This window comes from Anabrus simplex, chromosome 13 (genome assembly GCF_040414725.1).
Source record: "Anabrus simplex isolate iqAnaSimp1 chromosome 13, ASM4041472v1, whole genome shotgun sequence".
Lineage (NCBI taxonomy): Eukaryota > Metazoa > Arthropoda > Insecta > Orthoptera > Tettigoniidae > Anabrus > Anabrus simplex.
Window position 1 is genome coordinate 60,315,390 of NC_090277.1, and position 24,688 is coordinate 60,340,077.

The 24,688-nt window shown below is 39.6% G+C and overlaps 1 protein-coding gene across 2 annotated transcripts in view; it reads right to left on the reverse strand.

Moving 5' to 3' along the window:
- dre4 (SPT16 homolog, facilitates chromatin remodeling subunit dre4) overlaps positions 1–24,688 on the reverse strand; it is a 165,252-nt gene that overhangs the window by 31,956 nt on the left and 108,608 nt on the right. For both annotated transcript variants that reach the window (XM_067157313.2, XM_067157314.2), the window contains exons 17-19: positions 19,750–19,933; positions 14,789–14,867; positions 1,814–2,009 (exon numbers count right to left, since the gene is read on the reverse strand). In XM_067157313.2, the coding sequence (XP_067013414.1) occupies positions 1,814–2,009; positions 14,789–14,867; positions 19,750–19,933 (459 nt within the window). The remainder of the gene's footprint in view (positions 1–1,813; positions 2,010–14,788; positions 14,868–19,749; positions 19,934–24,688) is intronic.

Below are 24,688 nucleotides of genomic sequence, written 5' to 3' on the forward strand. Positions count from 1 at the left end.
CCAACTTAGCTGATATACCCTATTTGATTTTTCAGAAAAAATCTCGCGCTGAAATTTCATGCCAAATGACGAAACTGCAAATGAGTTAAACATATTGTGTGTATATTATGTTTGACGTATCTTTTAAATGTAAATTATATTTTAAATATCTCAATTCCTTGAATATTTTATGCGTCCAAATTTTTCACCTGTATTTTTCGTCAAAAAGGTGTGTTAATTATGTCAGAAAACAAGGTACTCGAGTATAATAGAAGGGTATGTCACATGATGTCTAGAACTGTACTTTCAATAGGCTTCTTGTATAATTTCAAAGTACTACCAGGACACAAAATGTTTGACTATAGAGAACATACAATAAGCAAGAAGTTATTCATTCATAGTACTGACCATGAATTCTCCACAAACTGTGTCATACAAAGGGCACTAGGAAAGTTTTGCAATATGCAAAACCAGTTGGCTGGACACCCCTGTTATCGTGAGGGATGAAAAGAGGGGTGAAAACCGGTCTAGAAGACAGCAAGGCGCAACCTTCACACCAGTTGTTACCAAGCAGTGGGACTGAAAGGAAGTTAAGATGTCAGTGTGGTCTAAAGGTGAATATCGCGCAATTATCCGCTACAATTTTGTTCATGGATTAACTGTTGACTAGTGCCTGGAGGAAATGACTCCTGTGCTAGGTAAAGACTGTCCACATCGGACAACAATTTTCCGCTGGTACGAAGAGTTCCAGAAGGGAAATTTTGGGCTTAAAGACGATCCTCGTTCTGGGCGACAGTCTGAATCAGTGACTGAGGAAAACATTGAAGCTGTGAAGAAAATGTTGCAGCAAGAGAGGCGGTTGACATATCAGCAGGTCGAAGACACCCTCCACATCCCTGCACCAGCTATTCATTCAATTCTACATGACCATCTCCATGTTAAAAAGGTTTGTTCCCTTTGGGTGCCCCATTCACTTTCAGAGGAACAAAGGGCTCATAGAGTGGAATGGTGCCGACAAATGCTAAAACAGTTTGAAAGTGGGACTTTGCGTAACGTCAATAGCATCGTTACAGGTGACGAAACTTGGCTTTATTATTACGATGACCCAACAAAATCCCAGAACAAGGTGAGGCTGTTTGAAGAGGAGGGTACTCCTGTGACTGTGCGAAAGTCAAGGTCAGTGAAGAAAAGGATGATTGCAGTATTCTTCACTAAACGGGGCATCCTGACTCGGGTTGTACTAGAAACACAAAGGACAGTTACAGCAAAGTGGTAAAGTGAGACTTGTCTGCCTCAGGTCATCCAGGCTCTCAAGCAGCTCCGTCAAAAGTCACAGCTCAACACTTGGCTCTTGTCACGACAATGCTCCAGCACATCGTGCTAATGTAACAATGGATTTTCTTGCCAGATCAGGGTTGACTGTGCTTGATCACCCTCCATACAGTCCTGATCTTGCCCCATATGACTTCGCACTCTTCCCAGAAGTGAAGATAAAGCTGAAAGGGCGGCGTTTTGCATCTGACGAGGAGCTTCTGGCAGCATGGGATCAAGAGTATGAAAATGTAACCGAAGAGAAATGGCAGAGTCGGTTCAGGGACTGGTTTCGATATATGGAGAAGTGTATCGAGTGTGGTGGGAATTACTCTGAAAAAGTCTAAAGCGTTCAGTCACATGGCTAAACTTTGCTAGTGCCCTTTGTATTTGTATTCTATCCGGCATGATTCATTTTTCAAAATTTTAATGCTGGAAATTATGACTATGCAATCAAAGCCATGGTTAGAAGCTAGTTCAAGTAATAATTTAGTTCAAGATAATAAACATAAAAAAAACATACTTGTCATTTTTATCCGACTTGGAATGTTTGTCCGATCTGTTATTGAAACTTCCTCCAGATCGTGGCTTCTTGCCCTTCTTGTCCGAATTGGTATATTCGTCCCGGAAGTCTGATTGTTCCTTGTCAGCCTCGGCTGCCTCCCTCTCCAAATCTGACCAGTCCTTGCCAGATTCCTCTGATTCGTCGAGCTCTTCCTCTGTAATACACAAAACATTCATGTTTCAACACAACAACAAAATATCTATTAAAGTACACACATTCTTTTCAATAGTATATCCACAGTAAAATCTTGTTAAGACGTTTCCGCAGGGAACAAGGAAAAGAGAACGTTAAACAAGAAAATGTACTAATGAATACGCAAATAAAAACTATCCAACATACACACGGAAACATTTGGTACATGGTTTTTTTTTAAACAAGCGTGCATTTTACATTGCGCATGTATGGGTATATTGCAAGCTGTACCTACCGTTTCTGTATTACAAGGCATGAAACACAAAAGAAACTTGAAAACTTTTTCCACTAACGCTTATAACAGTGTATTATAAGGTATGAAAGACATGAGGAAACAAATATGAAAACATTTGGACATATTATTCCAGGTAACACTTTCTAAAACAAATGTAATGTTCAACTGTTAATTGGAACCTGTTTTTAAAATTCCAATTTGCTTTATGTTGCACCGTCACAGAGAGGTCTTATGGTGACGATGGTATATGAGTGGGAAGGAAGCAACAGTGGCCTGAACCTTTTCACTGCCATGGTTTCTTGACCAAGTGAGTCCTGGTCAGATTTTTTTTTTTTTTTTTTTTTTCAAGGAAGAAGCATGTTCACAACAATTTTTTTAACGATACTATTACTGGAATATAATTTAAAATTGGCTTGAAATACGTCGAATACAGACTTAACATACACTCAAGAATCATTAGCAAACATTGAATGGTCTCTAGGAGTATCTGAGTTCATGAAAATCCTTGAATCAGGACATAACACGAAGTCCAACACCACATCTTGATTCTTTCCTTTTCCACCCTGTTCTGGTAGTTTGACTGCATACAACACACAGACGGGCTGCGTTTGTCTTCTTAGATGTAGGTGGGACCATGGTGGGATAATCTTTTGATGTTAAATGCAGTGGGTTGTCAGTGGAAATCGATGGCCTCCCCCCCCCCTTTAGGCTTTGAAGCAGGTTTGTGGAATTTTTCCAGGATCTGGTGGATGACTGTCAGATGAAAATCTGCTAAAGGTACTTTCTTCCCTGTTTTGACCACGTGCAAGGAATGGGCGTTGAGCAATATCAAGTCCAGTAGGTGAAATGCTTAGTTTTTGTACCACTTCACTGATGTTCTCATTGAGTCAAGCCCGCTAAGCATCATGTCAGTTTTATCAACAGACCCCATACTTTCATTGTAATCTGTGCATATGTGGGCTTCTTTACCAGTTCCTTAGTTATCCAATCCAGTTTCTCAGTCTGCGTCATAGTCAATACTGTCACTTCTTGCTTATCCTTCCACTTGAGAGCCAATGTGTTGTTGGTGTGATATGATTCTAAATCTCCTTTCTTCAGTTTTTTTTACTAAATCGGGATGTTTCTTTTCTATTTTGTCGTACAGTGCCACAAGCATTGGTTTTTTCTTGTGCAACAGGTCAAACAAAGTTGGGCTCGCGCACCAGTTGTCAAACAATGAATGACCCTTTCCCAGGTAGGGATGTAGTAGAGCGGTAACAACACTACCTGACATACCTAAATTACAAGTGTCCTTGATCTCAGTGCCTCTGCCAGTGCAAACAATGAAGTCCACAATATACCCTGTTTCAACATCACAAAGCATGAACAACTTTATTCCAATCAATGACGTTTTGAAGGGATAAATTGTTTGAACCTTCAACGACCTTTGAAGGCTATCAGGCTTTCATTTATATACAACTTCTGAAATGGTGAAAGTTTCTCTTTTAAAATGCTTCTGACATGATCAATCAAGAGTCACAGCTTATGCAATTTATCACCGTTGTTAGCAACAGAATAGAAGTGAAGCATGCTGAGAATATTTTCATATCTATTTCTTGACATATAATTCATGCAAAAATCCAAGTGTGAAGACCATTTGAAGACCAATACTCCAACATAGGTTTTTTTTTTAAATCCTAGTCGTGCATGAGCATTGGCAAGGCAAAAAACACAAATCTCTTCCACTATAGGATTAACCCACGACTGAAGCCTTGATTTAGGTGAAAGAGGGTATTTTTCAATCACCTGTTTGTAGTAACTGACAGTAGATCAACTACAACCTGCACTATTGAGCGAGTTAGAAAGCACAAGAAAAAGTCCATCTTTGATGGATTATCACGAAGATTTCTGTCTGTACTTCCAGAACAGGTGTCATCAAAATCGTGAATGACTGGAAGAAACGTACCTCATAACCACGAAAATGCAGATGCTTGATTTTTAGGCCAAATATGCGATGCCTTCATCCTCTTCGCAGCGGGATTCATCAATAGCACTTTCGCTTATATTTTCTTGGTGTTCAATATCACCCGTAATATACTCACAATCTTCCTCCTTAAAAAAAATCCTCTCCGGAATCACGATGAGATAACGTTCAATTTCATCGTCTACAAGAGATGACTGAGTACTGCGAGACGCCATGATGGCTGCATACAGCGGGAAAGATATTACACATCAACGAAGAAGAAATAACATCAGATCACTTCCAAAACACGCACACAGGAGTGGGATATCTGCAAGAGCGAACTTCCGTGAACATTTCCTGGGAAAGTGAAAGCACGACACTATATCTCGTACATATACGGGATCGGCAGAGTAAGCACTACAACAAAACGCATATATACAGTTTTGGCGAATGAGGCACAGAGTTCTGAAACGTATATATATGGGTCACACTTGGCGATTTTATAGCAGCGAGTCAGCTAGCAACGAGTACTTGCTGTTTAAATCGCTCAGTGTGATTAAAAAAGTCGCTACTTGCTGTAAGCCCTGCGAGAAGGAAAATCTCTGTGAGAAGAGTTGGACATGTTTAACTTGTCTTGCTGCCACGTGATCATCACGCAGCGACTCATCCCCTTGTGTGACAGCGTAATCGCTGATACAAAAAGTGCACAGTAGCGAGATGTTTTAGCTGAAGACATCTTATAAATATGCTTTCCAGTTATCATTTAAAATGAGTAATATAAAATGGTCAGGTGATCAGATAATACAATTTCTGGAGGTTTTAAGTATGAGGCCCTGTGGGACGTTTCGACTTGTGACTACATGAAAGGAGATCTTAGAGACAGCATTTATTCTAAAATTATCAGTGAATTAAACGAGTTGGGATTTACGGTTATGCTAGATGAGGTCAAGAAGAAGATACAAATCTAAAAGACGCATACAGAGCAGACATTAAGCTGTCACCACTTGCCAAGCATCGTAGTGTTATTTCCAGTTTTATCCTGCATGAGATCGCCATACGCAATTTCGTATTTTGCTTTACAATAAGTGTAATCATTTCAAGCAAGTCATCGAATTTGCGAGGGCTCATTCTTAGAACATTGGGGTACGCTTTCGGATGTTCTGCAGAAAGCTCTTACATTAGTCTGTTGGAGGCTTCTTTCTATCCAGTCTCTCACCCATTTACGTTTTCTTGATTCTGTCGTCAACACTATCAATAATTTGCGACTGACCTCATGCACTGTAAGTCTCAACAAACGTCTTATAACATTACACCACAATCCAACAGACGATATCATTATAAAACACCACGAAAATTACACAAAACTCGGCAAACTAGTCTACTGAAACGCAGAAACACAATGTTATCGCTGCTTGTACCTCTATATACTACCTCGCTTGAGTCTCTGTAATGTGACAAATTCTCGTAGCGATTTTACTATCAGTGAGAACTCGCAGCTAGAACTAGCAGCGAGAATATCGCCAAGTGTGACCTAGGCTTTAGAGATCAGAGGAGCGCACTCTTCTCATTAGTGCTTTAATAAACACTAATTGCATGCAGATTGTCACTATGTTTTATTGTTCAGGATTTATCAGTGCTTGAACTTGGTGCATATTTTATGAAGTGCTCCTCGGTAGCCTGAGAAAATGAGAGCAAGGTATGATGCCGACGGTGATGTGTTCACGAACGATGAGTTGGTGGAGTATTTGAACACTTCACCCTTTAATGGGAGTGATATTGAGAATAACAATAGCGACAGTGGTAAGACTATGGCAGGAACAGCGCGATTAGTGCTGTGAATTTATCCGAGAGCTCGGGGGAAATCCAAACTTCTGACAGAGCAAATTATGGTCCTGAGGATGAATAACGACGACGATGGTGGTAGTAATGCTCCCAAAACATCAGTGTTTCCAGTGTTTTTTGTAGGAAGTAACAGTCATTATCAACCTGCACCTGCATACTTCGGAAAATCCAGGTCCGAAGCTTGCCCGCCTTGCAATGCGAAACCTATTTCTTATTTTTATCCTTTCTTTACTCAAGCCCTGTGGCAGCTAATGGTGACAGAAACTAATAGATATGCTACTCAATTCTAAAGGTCAGCACAACAATTGAAGCTGCATTCTCGTGTAAAGCAGTGGCGACTTGCTACTCTAAAGGAAATGAAAAGATTTCATCACTGTATTATTAGAGATAGGAATTGCACATAGACCGACAATGTCTTCATACTGGAACACTGATTCTAGTCATCCCATGGTTTTCAAAGATTTTCTTCAGAAACAGATTGCAGCTAATTCTGAAAGTCTTTCACTTTGTGAATAATTCGTTATTTCCACCACGCCATGAGAAATATGACCCATGTGCTCACGTCAACAATTTGTTCAGTCACAATAACACTCCCCGCCAACACCTTAGAAAAGATGAGTCATGTTGGAACAAAATTTAATTCCTCTTTGTTGCATTATCTTTCAAACAAAAAACATCACAAATGGGGGGTAGAATTCTGGATGCTGTGTGACTCTATCATAGTATTGTTTGGGTTTCTTCTGCTACTGTGGAGCAAAGAGCAATGTCGAGAGGAAAAATGTACAAAATATGGACTAGCATTTCTTGTTGTGAATAAATTACTGGCGATAGGCAACTACCTAAGGAAGAGCTACCAGGTGATAACGGACAATTTCTTTACTACGATTAGTCTGGCCCAGCATTTGTTTCCCAAGGGCACATTCTTCATTGATATTCTCTGGTAAAACAAGGAGGACATCCCTTCAAAAGTGAAGGTAAATATGCTATTGGTGAGACTAGATACTTTAGACAGAATGAGATCCAGCTAACGGGCTACTGGGAGAAAAATCTAAAAAAAATCCAGTTTTGCTCTTGTCTATGCACTTTACTGCCAAAAGCAAGACTACCACCAAACCGAGAAAGTACACACCTCATAACGAGGTAACATAACCAACAATTATACACGAGTACAACAAATTTATGATTGAGGGGAGAAGGGGTATAGATGGTTTGGATATGATGCTAAACAATTACCAAGATGAGAGCCGGACACTCAACTTTTGAAAGAAGGTTGTCTATTCAATTTTTTGCAAGAATGGTGCTGAATACATATATTATCTACGAGGAAAACTCCACTACCAAGAGAATGACGAGGTTAAAATTTACATCTTCCATTATTCATGAACTCGAAAATGAATGTATGTTTGAAAAGAACCTGTCCAACACAGCATCCAACATACTGAAGTCCTCCTGGAGTGCTACTAGAAAAACTTCTGGAATGTCACCCGAAATGATGCACCATGTGAGCAATAAAGATGGCGGACCAGTAAAGAGATTCCATTTACAGTGCGCAAAGTCCAAAACAAGGGCTAAATCCATTGTGTTTAGTGGCCCACAAGTGTTCAAAGGGGTACTGACTGAAGAAGTGAAATACAGTGAAACTCTGTTAAGAAGTTTTTCAAGGGACTGCAAAAAAATAACTTCTTAAGCAGGAAACTTCTTAAAAGGGGTAATGCCCAAAAACTTATTCTGTACTTTGAAATACATGTGAAACACACAGCCAACAGATTTCCTTGTTTGTGAACAATACCGAAATAGGCCGATATATAAGAGCTGCTTACAGAAAGCCACAATATAAAAATTTGATTATCATGACAATATTTTTAGAGATAAAGTAAAATAATTGAACATACCATATTATAAATATATTTGATAAGAGAAGGGAACATATTAAGTTATATAAAAACGTTGCAAGGTTTGATTATTTTAGCAGGCAGAACCATGTCCTTCCACACTTCCCTTCCCTGCGAACTTACACTCTCTGCTTCGCAACAAATTGTTTTGTAAGCGAAAACCAAAAACCCCATGGCACTACAGCCCTTGAAGGGCCTTGGCCTACCAAGCGACCGCTGCTCAGCCCGAAGGCCTGCAGATTACGAGGTGCCGTGTGGTCAGCACGACGAATCCTCTCGGACGTTATTCTTGGCTTTCTAGACCGGGGCCGATATCTCACCGTCAGATAGTTTCTCAATTCTAATCACGTAGGCTGAGTGGACCTCGAACCAGGTCCAGGTTAAAATCCCAGTCCTGGCCGGGAATCGAACCCGGGGCCTCCGTGTAAGAGGCAGGCACGCTACCCCTACACCACGGGGCCGGCTTTGTAAACGATGCCGGCTCGATTTTTAAAGCGTTCCAGCCACCCGCTCGACGCGGTAAAAGGTACCCTTAATTTGCATGAGGCTTTCTCCTGCACAATAGTCCCACTGAAAGGTATGTTTAAACTTCGCTGCTGTTTAAACCATATTAGCAGAACTTGTTCTATTTCATCGTACTTTTCAGATTTAACTTCCTTACAATTTGCTGAAGTATTCCCTGCAGAAGCAGAGATCTCTTCTTTCTTCGCTATAATATCGTTCAAAGTAGACGGCGGCATCCCCAGCTCCTTTGCCAAAGCAACACGAGAAAGTGTAGATGACGCCACTTTCCTTATAATCTCCACTTTGTCTTTTATTGTTAGTGTCTTTCGCTTGATCTCTTTCCTCTGAGTTGCGCTCATTTTCACTTTTTAAAAAAAGCTTGTACGTTGATAGTACAAGTACAAGTAACTTCACCTACTCCTATTCATACTAATTACGACGCTACACTGCTTGGCAATCCGTAGCTTAGGCTTACAAGAAGCAAAGACAAGACGTGTACTAGTTTGTTAGCATGTGCTTTCTATCTTCCTCACACCCCTGACACCTGCTTCAAGGATAACGGCAGCAAATGGGAAATCTAGCAACTTACTCTTAAGAGATTCTTAGAACCTAGGCCTAAATCGCCCCTGCATTCCTACTGGTTGTCACGGCAACGGGCGTAGTTTCTGGCTGTTTCACAAGTACCGCATGGCCAAGCCAGTATTGCGTTTATTTTCCCGCTTCAATCCTCTTCATGCTGTAGGTAATGAAGAAAAGAAACACAGGTTCGAATTTGGTAGAAATTAGTGCATGGAAATGTATCCGGGGTATTACGTGGGAGAGATAAAGGTGCAGTAGCAACGCTAGCACATCTAAACGTAAACAGTTTCTTTCCCCGCGAGAATTTTATTTGATGTCTCCTCATCCTTGTGCTACGTTCTAATAATGCGATGTAATAATTACGAGAGACACGATAATACAATGTTTAGCTCGTATAAAGGTAAAATTAAAAATAACTTTCAATTTTATGCCAACACGTGGTATTGCAATGCCTATGTGTGCCTCCCTCAACACCCAGTTGGCTATCAACATTCGTTCAACTTCGTAAACGATCGGGATCTTTCGGTCGGCTGTTTGGCGGCATGTGTATCAATCAGCTGGCTGCTGGCAAATCGGCTGTCGCGAAGTTGTTTTTATTCACCTCACTAATAATAGACACGGAAAATCTTATCAGTTTAGTTCAAAAACGTAATTTCCTCTACGGCAAGGCCCACAAGTATTATTGCAACAACGTAAGACAGAATGCCTGGAAGGAAATAAGCAAGGGAATGAAAAATCAGACAGGTTAGAGTATTCAGTTTTGTGGTAGGTTAACAGTAATGTTGTGGGCAAATGCACTTTACGGTTTTTAATTAATGTTTAGGCCACCTCGATTAATGACTTCACCCTGTCGCGGCCCGCAAATTACTGCATTAAAGTTTTATCAAATCATTCATTGCGTACTTTGTTTCTTACGTAGAATCCCGTTCGATTTTATTCCGCTAGATGGAACGGTGGAGTGGAAATTTTGACTGATGGGTTCGATTCGATTCCACAAGTCGAGAGTGATCATCTGCTGTCCGTGTTGTCATAGCGTGACGTCATATGGCCGTGGCAGGCCCGCACATGTTCCGTGACACCAGACACACACCGCGAGCGCGCGCACGGTCTAACACAGAGTGCAACTTGCGCGGAGACTGGAGAGTTCTAACCACGGGCTGCTTTGAGCGGACGTTTTCTATCTCAAGGGGCTCTAAAATCTGAACTGTTTAAGCGGGAAATATATTTACAACAGAACACTTTAAACGGGAAAAATATACATATATCTTAATGCAACTGATCAAGGGACCAAGAATATCACACTTCTTAGGCGGGAAAACTTCTTATGCGGGAACTTCTTAACCGAGTTTCACTGTACATACATTTTACTTTTCCTCGTAGTGTTAAAAAATTTCAATAAAATACTCTGCAGAAAATCCGGTTCTTTTATTTCATCTGACTACGAGCGAGTAACCGTTGTAATACATCCTGTCACACCGTTCTTAGGCGAGTACCTACACATTCCAGGAACTTTTATAGATCTGAACTTGAAAAATATAATATGTTCCATGCTAAATTCCCAGGGAAAAAAAGGTTTACTTCTACAAATGTGACTTTACTTGGCATTATTCGCTATGCATATCAACAATGTCAACTTTTCTGAGCAATTTGGAACAATGTTCTACTATGTGGATTTAGAATTTAGAGAATTATAGTTCATCTTGTTCAGCCTAGCCATTTGGTCCTAAAGCGGATGGCATTCTTAGCATACCCACTGTAAATAGATGTGGCACTAAATTTAAGGTACAACCTCAGCATTTGCCTGGTGTGAAAATGGGAAACCACAGAAAACCATCTTCAGAGCTGCCAACATCGGGGTTCGAACCCACTATCTCCCAAATGCAAGCTGATAGCTACTTGACCCAAACCGCGCAGCCACTGGCTCAGCAAACCTTGTATATTGGACCAGCAGGTTATTAAACGCTGTTTTCTAGTCACACTATTCAACTTTGAAGTTACTATAGGTCTTATGGCGACGATGGGATAGAAAAGGCCTAGGAAGTGGAACGAAGCAGCTGTGGTCCTAATTAAGGTACAGTCCCAGCATTTGCCTGGTGTGAAAATGGGAAACCACGGAAAACCATCTTCAGAGCTGCCGACAGTGGGGCTCGAACCCACTATCTCCCGATTACTGGATACTGGCCGCACTTAAGCGACTGCAGCTATCGAGCTTGGTCAGCTGGGTTAAACGGTTAACTTGAGGTTAAAAGCAAAATGGCCGCCGTAAATCATGCGCTTCATAGAGTTGCTTTATTTACAGTAGATGTGTTAAATGGTGTTCCTAACAGAAATAGGCCTATAATAAGAAGAAACGATTTTCAAAATCTACCTGAGGAACAATTTCTAAAGAGGTATAGACCGTCTTCGTGATGAAGCAGCAAAACGCAGAGTGCAATGCGGAAGACAACAGAATATTACAAATTTCTTTAAAAAAACTTAGCCAGTTTTGGAAAAGGCAGCTAATTAATTTTCATTATAGACATTTTTATGCTTTCACAAAGTATTTTTCTGAGGTCTGCTTATCAGGAGAATTTTTTTTTTTTTTTTTTTTTTTTTTGCTAGTTGCTATACGTCGCACCGACACAGATAAGTCTTATGGCGACGATGGGACAGGAAAGGGCTAGGAGTGGGAAGGAAGCGGCCGTGGCCTAAATTAAGGTACAGCCCCAGCATTTGCCTGGTGTGAAAATGGGAAACCACGGAAACCATTTTCAGGGCTGCCGACAGTGGGGTTCGAACTTACTATCTCCCGAATACTGGATACTGGCCGCACTTAAGCGACTGCAGCTATTGAGCTCGGTATCAGGTGAATTACTGTAATCTGTATATTCATTCATTTTCATGTAGTAAAGGCTATATACCTTCATAAACTATATACGTTTCCTTTGTTTAAGGGTATTTATGCAGTGTATTCTCTGTTGTATTCACAAGCAAACAATACATACAAGTACAGTACTGACTGTACTTTCCGAGGAAACACTCCTACTTGTTCTTGTTTAACTCCATTCCTGATAACCCGGCATTTTCACGAACTCGGCCACCCTTCAGGCCGAGTTTTCAGGACTCTACTGTGTATGTTTTCTCTTTCAGGTAGTTCGGCCAACTGAAGAAGCGAACATTATCAAATGGTAGAGAAGGGTCCACCCATTCAATATCATATGGTATTTGATAGTGATCGGTTGTCAATACGGACCATTATGAAACTCATAACTTATGAAGATAGAAATAATAAGTAATAATGGAGAAGAGGGGACAGGAGAGTAGAATACTGGTGCTTCAGCATACACTTCTGCAGTATTACCAACCAAATACAGTGAAATAAACTAAGAAAAGTAGTAAAAAGAGCTGTCTGAGCAATATTTACTTCATACACACGTTATATAAACGAAGAGGAAATGTATCGGAGGAAAATTTGAAGAAGTGCAGTGCTGTACCTGTTTTTCACTGTCTTGCATGCACTTTGCAGTCCCGAGAAAAAATGAATGCAGGGAATCATAATTCTGTGCTATAACGTCTTATTTCACCCTTCTTAGCTGCTGCTACAAAGGTTTTGAAAGGTTGATTTATAACAGATAAATAGTGCAATCCTAGAGCATATTCCAGTTGAACTGGCAGGCTTCAGACCAGGGCATAGCTGCTGCGACCAAGTATTGTCTCTTACATCCTTCATAGAGGCAGGATATCAAATGAAGCTGAAAACATCTGCAGCATTTGTTGATCTTACAGCTGCCTTTTGACACTGTATGGAGGAAAGGCCTTTTCTAAAGCTAAACAACGGTTAGTTCCCTCACCATTACTGTTCTACTTATATCTCTCTGACCTTCCAGATACTTCATCCAGTAAATTCTGCTATGCCGACGACTTGGCTCTAGCAGTAAAAGATCAGGTAATTAAGACGACTGAAGAGATCCTGACCAAAGGAATTTTGAAGGGACAGACAAAAACTGACGTTACAAAGGGGTTCTCGTTATATGCCGTGCTCGCTACAATGGACTTCTACTGTAATTGTAAACACTTGTTTCTCTGTTTTTGTCATAATTACTTTACGTTCAAAGCTAACCTGAAATTTTATAGTAAAATTGCTTTTAATTTTTTAGCACATTCCCTCTTTATGACATTCTTTTTGGTCACCACAAAAACGTCCTAACCAGTTTTGACTGTAATAAATCTCATCTTAAATTTAAAGTCACTGATACACAGAAACAGACTGCTATACTGCAAAAGCCAGCAGCAAAAATAGGACTTAAAATATCATAAGAAAATAAATTTATGACAAATATCAAAACTGCTCCGCCTGAACTTACTACTGATACGAATAAAATTGTAAAAGTAAAGGAATTTAAGTACTTAGGTGAATGGATCACTGTAAATGACAATGAAAATATGCTCAATTTTTATATTAAAAAATTTAAAGGAACAATTAGAGCTTAAAGAAAGGAAAATCATAAGAAAAATCTTAGTGCCAAGAATTAAAAAGTGAATACATTACCCCAAACCCAACCCAGAAATATATCTGAACTTACTGATACAATGAGACTGTAACAAATTCAATTTTTAAGCCATTTGGAAAGAATGAATAACAACAAACGTACTTATCCAATACACAAATTTTTGCAAATCAATACGAGATCAAAATGGTCGAAGCAAGAAGAGAAAGACCTCACTGAATTAGGGTCACCAAATCTGCAGGATAGGAATGTAATCAGGAAAATTGTTCACACAAGGGGATTTGAGGAAGACGAGAAGAAACTAACATGCCATACCTGGTCGGAGGAACAAAACTGACAACAATTGATGAAAATGAAGAACCACTGTTGGGCAAGGAGAAAAGCGCAACAAATGTTGATTCCGTGTGGTCCTATGTGACCCATTCGTGAAGAAAAAGAAGAAAGTCACTAAAAATAACAATAGCTCAAGATACTAGGTATATATAAGGTGAACTCAGGGGGAACTTCTGCAACATGATGCAATATTTTGTTCCCATATTTACAAAAATGATAAGCTTGTTCCAAGAACACAATCTTGTATTTTAGTTAGGTTATTATTTTTCTTTCATTGTGCACAGTTATACAAGTACATTTCCAAGGCGAAGTTCCAAGCTCCTGAAGTGCACGTGATGTGATTGGTGTTGCTACAGCCATAGTGATCATTCAGTGCACTTAACCACTTCAAATGAGTAGCAGAAAGCAAGCTATTAGCACCAGAACACAACACACTACAATGTAAGTATGAGAAGACTGAAAGCTTTCTAATAAAACCAGGGCAGTGCGTACTTCACATTTCAACGTTGCTAAGTTTGCAAATGAATTGACAAAATATTACCGAGCAAGGACTAAGAAGTCTAACAGTCAAGATAACCTGTGCGGATTTTATTTCCATTTTCGAACCAATATTGAAAGTTAGTCTTGCTGAACACTTATTTATGCAATAGATCATCGTGCACAAGTCCAATGTTATTTAGCAAGACAAACTCAAAAGGATACAACTAATCATTGTTTCGACAATCAGCCCAACACGTTCACAGAAAGACAAAATCATACACAAAGAAACCTGAAAAAGTCTGGGCAATCATAATTCATCGAGATCCATGGTTTTAAAAAATGCACACACTACTTAATGTTAGATATGGAACGCATCTTATTTTCTAGCATTCAACATTATATTCAAAACAGGTCAAAATAAATGGCAATAATAATAATATAACTTACCTCCATCGCTATCGCTGTCCTCCGAATACTCAGAATATTCTGAATCCTCTTCAGACTCTTCAGAATCCAAATCGCTGGGCTAAAAGAAACAAAATAATTTGTGAAACATGATGGACACTAAAGGATGTTTTTCAAATGAGCACATCAAAAAATAAGAGCTGTGAAATACAACACAGCACTCACAAGCTCAGAGGTTTACACAAATATCTTCACCCGTACCATACTTACTCGTTTCCATGTAGGATCATGCAGCCCAATTCGTGTTATGGAATTGAGGGAGGGAAAAGAAAAGAAAGAAAAAACCGCTCATTTATCTCAAATTATACATATTATACATCATTTATGCTTATTTAATATTGCACATGTTTGAGCTTTAGAATCCACAATTCCTCATCTTTCAATTTAATGAACACTGTAGAAAATCTTCAACAATATTATTGCTCAAAGCATGTGAATTGTTGAACAAATTTTCTAGGTAAGAAGTTTTTCTTAAGTTTTATTAGAAAGAATTGATCTAAATTGTATTTTACAAATGTGGACAAATCATATTCCTATGTGCAATTATTTAAGCAATACTTAAGAAAATGTCATAGAAATTCTGTAGTTTTATTGGTCAAGAAGCAGTGAATGATGGCTGGCATGGAAGTAATTTCATAGTTTGTCAAATCATTTCAGTCTTTTTTCACCACTTTATCACTCATCAAGTCCTTACTTTATTTCTTCATGTATGTCTAAATTTTCCATACATTCTTCTCAGAAATGTCCTTACTGCTGCTAGAATTTGAGTTTTACTCTTCTTTGTCACAAGCCGGGTTTTGGTGGGTAGTAAAATTGTCGCGTGTAATAGAAATGGAAATTTTTAAAAAAATGAAATATAGAGAGAAATATACTGTTTATTTTCCTACCTCTTTAATACAGTGAAACCTCATTAGTGGGTTCCTCACAAACACGTTTTCCCGCTTGGCAAGTCGTAAATTCGAAGTCCCAATTCTCATCGTATTAAATCTAAATAAAAATACCTGACTTATCAAGTAGAGAAGTTTGGCTATTACTGCTTAGTATGATCACATTTTTCCCAGCCCTGAAAATCAGAAGATAGAAATTTATTTTGGATATTTTTACTGGCCCCCGTGCATATGTTTTCATATTTGTTGTTTGATGTTTTTCACACTGTTCAGTGCACTTGTTACTTTATAAGCCCCAGCAGAGAAGGTTTTCATATTTGTTCTCTCGTTTTCTTCACACCTTTTAATACTTTCCTCTTATATTGAGAAATTTTAGATGTAGTTTTCACTGTTCCCGCGGATACCCAACGTAAAATGCCTTCATTACACATTTAAATTCTCATGTTTGGTCCATACTGTAATGTACGTAAAGACAAAGACTCTTACAAGTGTTTAATTTCCACCTATTCAATACGAAGAGAGATCTAGTAATTAAAAATTTAAATCTTATCATATCAATTAGAAGGACATGTTTCGCCCATTATAATTTACAACGTGCTAAGCGGGAAAACGTGCTTATGAGGAACACACTAACGAGGTTTCACCTGTAAGGTGAATAATCAGGATCCTGATTGTTCTTACAAATCGTAAAATGAGGATAATAATGCAGGTGCTTGTTTAAAATAAACTTATAAGAATATCCTTGGTTAAAACTGTGGTATCAAGCTGCATGTCATAAGTTCTACAAGATTATATTCCTTGGAGCGCTGAATGGAACCTGGTTTAAGGCACCTAATACTTCTTGAGGATGTAAGAAAAATAATTTGGAACATAAACAGCTTAATCTTTATAATGAAGTAGAAATGTTTTTTTTTATCACTCCTAGTGGAGGATATGAAAAAAGTAAAGCTGCTAGACTGCTGAAGTTGTTAAAGATGTTAATTTCGTATATTAAGATAAGACAACAGTCTTCTTTAAGTACGTTGTAAAAAGCGAGGAAGGATATTCGACTGTCTGTAGTCGTATTTATCTTAGCTTGAAAGAGCGAAAGTTGAAGGAATTTTGATGTTGATTAGAGCCTGTGGTGTAATGTCCCTTCGTCTGTAATGATGTAAATCAGTTAAAGAAAAGGTTAGTTAAACACATAACGTTGTTTCTCTATAACTAACCTGTAGAGTCCACATTACAAATAGTAAGAGGGGAACAGTTACCTGCACGCACTTTGCACTGCTTGCTTTGTGCTTCCACCTTGTGCCTGGGTTCATAACTATTACCATTCTGTTGGGTTATATCGATGGGGAAAGTTTTGATCTTTTGTCCCGAGTATAAAAATATTGATTTTGCTTTGATTACATGTGATAAATTGGATATCAAAGAGCGAGTTTTTGTTGTTGTGTTTACATCATGGCAGCTAAACGTAAGCTTGCAATCGCGGATTCCGATATTAGCGAAGTTTTAGTGAATGGTGAGGCGGAAATCTTGGTTTCTCTGAATGATGATTCAGATATAGAGTCTGAAAGTGAAAGCAGGAGAGTGAATGTGGTGATGTAAATACAACGTAAAACATGGGTAATTGTGTTGGAGATCAGGAGTTCCTCTGGGAAGACATAGAGAATTATATCGGCAACAGAGAAGTGTTTATGAGAAATTACAGGCCACAAGAAGCTGCGAGGAATTATTTAGATACTGTGACAATATTTCAATTACTTTTTACATGTGAATTCGTAAGTATGATAGTGGAACAGACAAATATCTATGCAAAGCAGCACATGATGGCACATGGTATGTCGTTTCCTTTTAGGTCAAGGGTAAATGAATGTGTTCCAGTTACTGTGCAGGAGATGTACAAAGTCTTCGCATTACATATGCTGATGGGCATTGTTCAAAAACCCACACTATCCTATTTCTCAAAAAGCTGTTTACTAGCTACTCCCAGATTTGAAAGCATAACAAGAGTTCTTCATTTCATTGACAATACCACCAAATCCTTTCTTTCTTTCTTTTTATTTTGCATCGACACAGATAGGTCTTATGGCGACGATGGGATAGGAAAGGCCTAGGAATTGGAAGGAAGCGGCCGTGGCCTTAATTAAGGTACAGCCCCGGCATTTGCCTTGTGTGAAAACAGGAAACCACGGAAAACCATCTTCAGGGCTGCTGACAGTGGAGCTCGAACCCACTATCTCCCGATTGCTGGATAAACCCCTTTTTCAGGGTCCCATGAAACTCTTCAAAAATTTCATCTGTTCTAGACTATGTCAATAATAAATTCAAGTTCATGTATCTCCCCGAGGAGGAGGAGGAGGAGGAGGCAGTGACCTGCTGCCTGATGTATGGAGAATGTAGCAATCAAACTGCACTGCTGAGGACTGTCTTCAGGTGGATGATTCTATGATAAGTGCAGAGGAAAGAAAGTGTGGAGGAGCTGGTTGCGGAACAAACAGCAGCTGAGTCCCCCACCAATTATAAAGAAGAAGAAGAATATAAGCACAGTGAAGATACCTACCAGTGCTGAGGCAAGTACAGCAGTGGACACTTTATGTAGATATCTGTCATCTGTAGAGGGGGTGGAAATAATTTTCATAACTTTCATGAACTTGAAAAACAAATTTAGAAATAAGAAGTGTAAGCAGAGATTGATTCTGGACTAATTCGGTAGGAAGCAGTGACTGTGTAGTTTTCCATCGGAAATAGTGTGTGCTAATGTTAAAAATAAGTACAATAGTAGTAATTAACATGGTCCATTCAGAGAAAGAAAATGTATTGCATGTTAGATAAATCTATAGCCATTCTAAGAAAGATACAACAATTTGATTTACGTCCCACCAACATACATAGGTCTTATGACAACAACGTGATAAGAAAGAGCTAGGAGTGGGAAGGAAGCGGCCGTGGCCTTAATTAAGTTACAACCCCAGGATTTGCCTGGTGTGAAAATGGGACACCATAGAAAACCATCTTCAGGGCTGCCAATAGTGGGGTTTGAACCCACTATCTCCTGGATGCAAGCTCTAAGAAAGATAACCAGATTTAAATAATATAGTGTATTACAAACTACTACTGGTACTCTCATGGTCAATGGATAAGCAGAATTACCAAGGCAGTGTATACTCCGCACGGCCTTACTTCTAAATTGAAGTTTCGCAAAACAAATGAGCATCGCCCTTCCTCTGTTGCCAGCGCGCTACGCCCGCGAAAACAGCTGATGCAATATGACCGCGGTAAACAGACCTTGTAAAATGTAATACCGTACTCAGAAAAACTAATGAATATGGATTGAAAACAAATTCACAAAAACTACACTTACTAACAACATCTGACACTAATAAGAGAATATATTAATAAGAATAAATGAGAATGAGGAAATAAAACATCACTCACCGCTAATGGCTGGCACAGAAAGGAGGTTATGGCCTATAAAGGGAACAGTCAACTGATCTCAGTCAATAGAACCCTCCAACAATATGAAAAACACACTAATTACTGAAGGAAAATGCAAAAGATCGCGAAGCATACCAAATACCATACACGCTGAGCGAGATAGGTTGCCTTGTCTTGGTAATTTGATGGGCTTCGCGTGAGATAGGTTAACCACGTGGCGAATGTAAACATTAGAGTTGGCAACTGGGTTTCGAGATCGTGCTCTGCCGATATAAATCGATATGAATGGCAGATTGGGATTGGTTGGATGCCTATGCTTCAGCGCATAATCACCAGACCGAGCCAAAATCTGCCAAAACGTCAATTTAGAAGTAGAGCCGTGCGGAGTATAGTGTCAACAGTTAATTTACACTGGACCTATGAGGTAAGCAGTGTATTAGGATTAAGATTAAAATACTCTATAAATTAATCACGTGCATTAGTGTAATGTTTACACTGTTTTCCAAAGCGTTTTTACATACACTATATAAGTTGTGTCTCACGATTTACACTTCCCCATCCTTTACATTGGTATTCTTAGAGTCCCTTGAAAAATGTAAAAGAGGGGTAATACTGTAACAAAAAGAATTCACTCACTTCGTACGCATCGTCCTCTTCCTCCTCTTCGACATCTTCTCCGCCCCCTTCGTCGTCACTCTCAGGATCCAAGAACGTCCACCCACCACTCTCAAAAAAGCCTTCTGGGTCATCAGTGATGGTCTTCATGATCTTGGTCCAGTTGAGAGACTGGATACCTTCGGTGTAGCGAATATCACAAGAGCTGGGAACAAAGAAAAATAAAAAAATAAAATAAAATCAAGAAGTCAAGACCACGGGCAAGAAAAGATACTCTATCCGTGACAGTTCTTCTGCCAATTTTGCTACAACCTGGTGGGGTCATGGGTACAAACTAGGTCACATATACACTATGTGATCAAAAGTATCCGGACACCTGGCTGAACATGACGTACAAGTTCGTGGCGCCCTCCATTGGTAATGCTGGAATTCAATATGGTGTTGGCCCACCCTTACCTTGATGACAGCTTCCACTTTCGCAGGCATACGTTCAATCAGGTGCGGGAAGGTTGCTTGGGGATTAGCAGCCCATTCTTCACGGAGCTCTGCACTGGGAAGAGGTAGCGATGTCGGCGTTCCAAAACATCCCAAAGGTGTTCTATAGGTTTCAGGTCGGGACTCTGTGCAGGCCAGTCCATGACAGGGATGTTATTGAGGTGTAACCACTCCGCCACAGGCCGTGCATTATGAACAGTGGCTCGATCGTGTTGAAAGAGGCAATCGCCATCCCCGAAGTGCTCTTCAACAGTGGGAAGCAGGAAGGTACTTAAAACATCAATGTAGACCTGTGCTGTGATAGGGCCATGCAAAACAACAAGGGGTGCAAGCCCCCTCCATAAAAAGCACAACCACACCATAACACCACCGCCTCCGAATTTTACTATTGGCACTACACACGCTGGCAGATGACTTTCACCAGGCATTCGCCATACCCACACCCTGCCATCAGATCGCCACATTGTGTACTGTGATACGTCACTCTACACAACGTTTTTCTACTGTTCAATCGTCCAATGTTTACGCTCCTTACACCACTCGACCATAAAATCCAAGTTTTCTCACCTCCCGCCGAACTGTCATAGTACTTGGAATGGATCCTGATGCAGTTTGGAAATCCTGTGTGATGGTCTGGATAGATGCCTGCCTCTTACACTTTACGACTCTCTTCAACTGTCAGCGGTATCTGTCAGTCAAGAGACGAGGTCGACCTGTACGCTTTTGTGCTGTACGTGTCCCTTCAAGTTTCCACTTCACTATCACATCAGAAACAGTGGACCTAAGGATATGTAGGAGTGTGGAAATCTCGCGTTCAGACTTCTGACACAAGTGACAATCACCTGACCACGTTCGAAGTCCGGGAGTTCCGCGGAGAGCCCCATTCTGCTCTCTCTCAATGTCTAATGACTACTGAGGTTGCTGCTATGGAGTACCTGGCAGTAGGTGGCAGATGAAAAACGTATGTTTTTGGGGGTGTCCGGATACTTTTGATCACATGGTGTACATATATTTATGGACTAGACCCATCTGATCTAATTTTCAATACACTGTGAATCCTCGTTAGTGCATTCCTCATTAACACGTTTTCCTGTTTAGCACGTCATAAATTTCAAGTCCCGATTCTCATCATATTAAATCTATATAGAAATACCTCACATATCACATCACGAATTTCCGCTATTACCGCTTAGTACGATCACATTTTTTCTAGCCCTGGAAATGTTATTTGTCATCCCTTGTGGAAGGAACATAATTTCCAACTCGGGTAACAGCCCTCACCGCAGTTGCATGATAACTGGAAAAGGCCTTGAATTCTTGAACTTCACAGGATACATTACACCTTTGGGGAGCAAGCCCTTAGCCTCAGAAATGCTCTGTTTTGCTGGTCGGTTAGCAGTGAAACTGTAGAATAACACAATGAGCCTGTTTGTGCCTGTATTTCTCATTCCATTCAGAAGTTAGAAATGTATTTTGTGTTTAGTTGTACAGTGAAAGCTAGCGAATATTTGTCGTGTGATAGCCTACATCTGGAACATAATTGTGTGAAGTCGACCAGCGCAGTGCCTAATTATTGATACGGACAAAGTTGTGAAATTCTTTACTAATGAAGACAAAATTAAAGTCTATCGACAAGTCGGTTGGCATCTACATCTTTAAGCGTGCAGAGTTGGTGTGAATGTTGAAACTTGCACTTTCCAGTTTCAACTCGATCACTCAAATCGGTCTTGGATCGATCAATGATGTTTGATTGAAAATGGCGGCCAAAGTAATTCTGTTGCAGTTGCACATGGTCACGTATAACCTCCAATTCATTGTCTAAGTGTTTGACCAGAAAATTAATGTTTAATAACCCACTGGTCTGAAATAAAAGGCTTCTACTGGCATTTGTTTTAGAAAGAGTGTGATCTGCAATAATACTTTGATATTTTTGCTAGTGGCTTTACGTTGCACCGAAACAGATAGGTCTTACGGCGACGATGGGATAGGAAAGCGCCAAGAGTTGGAAGGAAGCAACCGTGGCCTTAGTTAAGGTACAGCCCCAGCATTTGCCTGGTGTGAAAATGGGGAAACCACAGAAAACCATCTTCAGGGCTGCCGAAAGTGGAATTCGAACCCGCCATCTCCCAGATGCAAGTTCACAGCTGCGCACCCCTAATTGCACGGCCAACTCACCCGGTATTTCGATATTTTAACCCGTTAACGCCGTGCGTGTCCATATGATCACGGCCTGCATTACTTCATTTAGATTGCTCTCAGTGCTTTGTATAGCGCTGGAATTGATTGCTGACTGTGTAGATCAATTCAAGAAGCATGTGGCAACTGTGTGCGAGCATATTATTACGTGATACATATCGACTCATTGTTTCGGCGCACTTTCGTTTCGTGTCATTGTCACAGCAGCTGAATCATGATGGCACGCTTCAAGTAAGTTTGATATTTCACATATATTTATGTTTAGATTACACAACTAATATGCTTAACAAGTTTGGGAGTGATCTATGTTCACATTATGATGCAGTTAATTTACATTTAACAGTAAATATTACTCCCGTAGGCACTTAAAACATTGCGTGATCGTATGATCACGCTAGGCGCTTGTGTTAGCTATTCACCCTGTGCGTGTATTTGATGGTGGACGTTATGCTACCTGTTACTATTACTGTTATACATCAATTTTCACTGAACAACTTTATTCAATTTACGGTCATCTATTCTACATTTAAATAAATTGCAACTTGTTAACATATATGCAGCTACAAAATCTTGTTTCCCTTTTTACAGGGACATTACGCTCCAAGAAGTATTAGATATTCTTGAATCGGACGAACCAATTGGAGAGGTTAAGAGCATTTTTATTGAACCTCCAGAAGCTAATATTCACTCCGACGAAGATTCAGGAGATGAAGATGTTGGTAGTATGGTTGATAACCTCACAGGTCGCCAGCTTTCAAGTAAGGCAGAAATTGTACTCGCTGGCAACGATCGTATAGGAGGAACAGACGATGATCCCGTTTCAGCAGGAAGAGATAGGATGGACCAGAATGTGTCGTACTACAGAGTAGGCATACGTGGAAAGAAATGGTGGTGGTCGCTATTCACATGGCTCCTGGACGTATCCATTCACAATTCATGGTTACTGCTAAGGAGGTCTGGATGTGATTTGTCACATCTAGAATTTCGTCGCCACATTGTGCAAACATATCTATATAAGTTCAAAATAACGCCAGTAGGAAGGGGCCGCCCTATCACCTCGAGATACAGTATCCAGCAGAGTAGTGTCACTGACGATGTACGACTTGACGGGGTTGGGCACCTCGTAGCGCCCTGCAATCGACGACACTGTGCTGGAAAGGAATGCTCCAGTAATGTTCGCACCGAGTGCACAAAATGTAATGTTGGACTCTGTGTTCCATGCTTTGTCCTATTTCATACAGTGTGAAGCATACAGTTCTTATAGTCGTTCCTATTCGATAATTTCTGTGAATTAGATAACTTGAATGTAATATATTACGAATATCTTGAGATTGCTTTATTTATGTATGTACATATTGTAATTAATGTATATTCTTCATAAATTATGATCTTTATTAGTGTATTTTGTTCATAATTTATCAACATCAATACATAAAATGTATAAATACTAAAGAAATGCTATACAGAATGAAATGCTAACACATCCGCCTAGCGTGATCATATAAACACGCCACCTAACGATGAAACCGTGAAAAGTATGAGCTTAATATTTTGTAGTTATGTTATACTATGGACCTGAAGTGATTTAGACGAATTTCAAAGAAAACGGACGAAAAAATAATTTCGGCGTTAAAGGGTTAATGGTCCACATTCAAATGTTTCCATATTTGTTGTTTGGTGTTTTTAACACTTTTCAGTGTACTATTGTTATGTTGTAAGCCCAGCGGAATAACTTCTCATATTTGATCTCTACTGTTTTTTCACCTCTTTTAATACTCTTTTCACTGTTTCCGTGGATATACGACGTAAAATCCCCTTAGGTCGGAAAAAAATAGTACCTAGTGTTTCCATATTCCTGTAGGATAGTTTTTATTCGTGTATTTTGCAGTACGTTTTCTCACTTAACACGCTCTTTTTCCTTGTCCCCTGCAGAAACGTCTTAACAAGGTTTTACTGTACACTAAAATAAGTCAGACTTGAGGATGTAATACAACACTTGAAAATTCTTATGATCTGTTGGTATACTTCAATAAATATAAATCACTGTCTTTTAAGTTCTATAAATAATTTATTGAACACTTGTATAAAATTAAAAGCAATTGGTGATAGGTTGCATGGCAACATCAAGGAATATCTAAATTAACTTATATTGTAAGTTATTAAAATGCAGGATGCGAGAATGAAGAATGGATTAAGCGATGGTGAGAATTATATGATTGAGGAATGAATAGACTAATCAATGTGTATGTTTCTTCCATTTCTTGTGGAT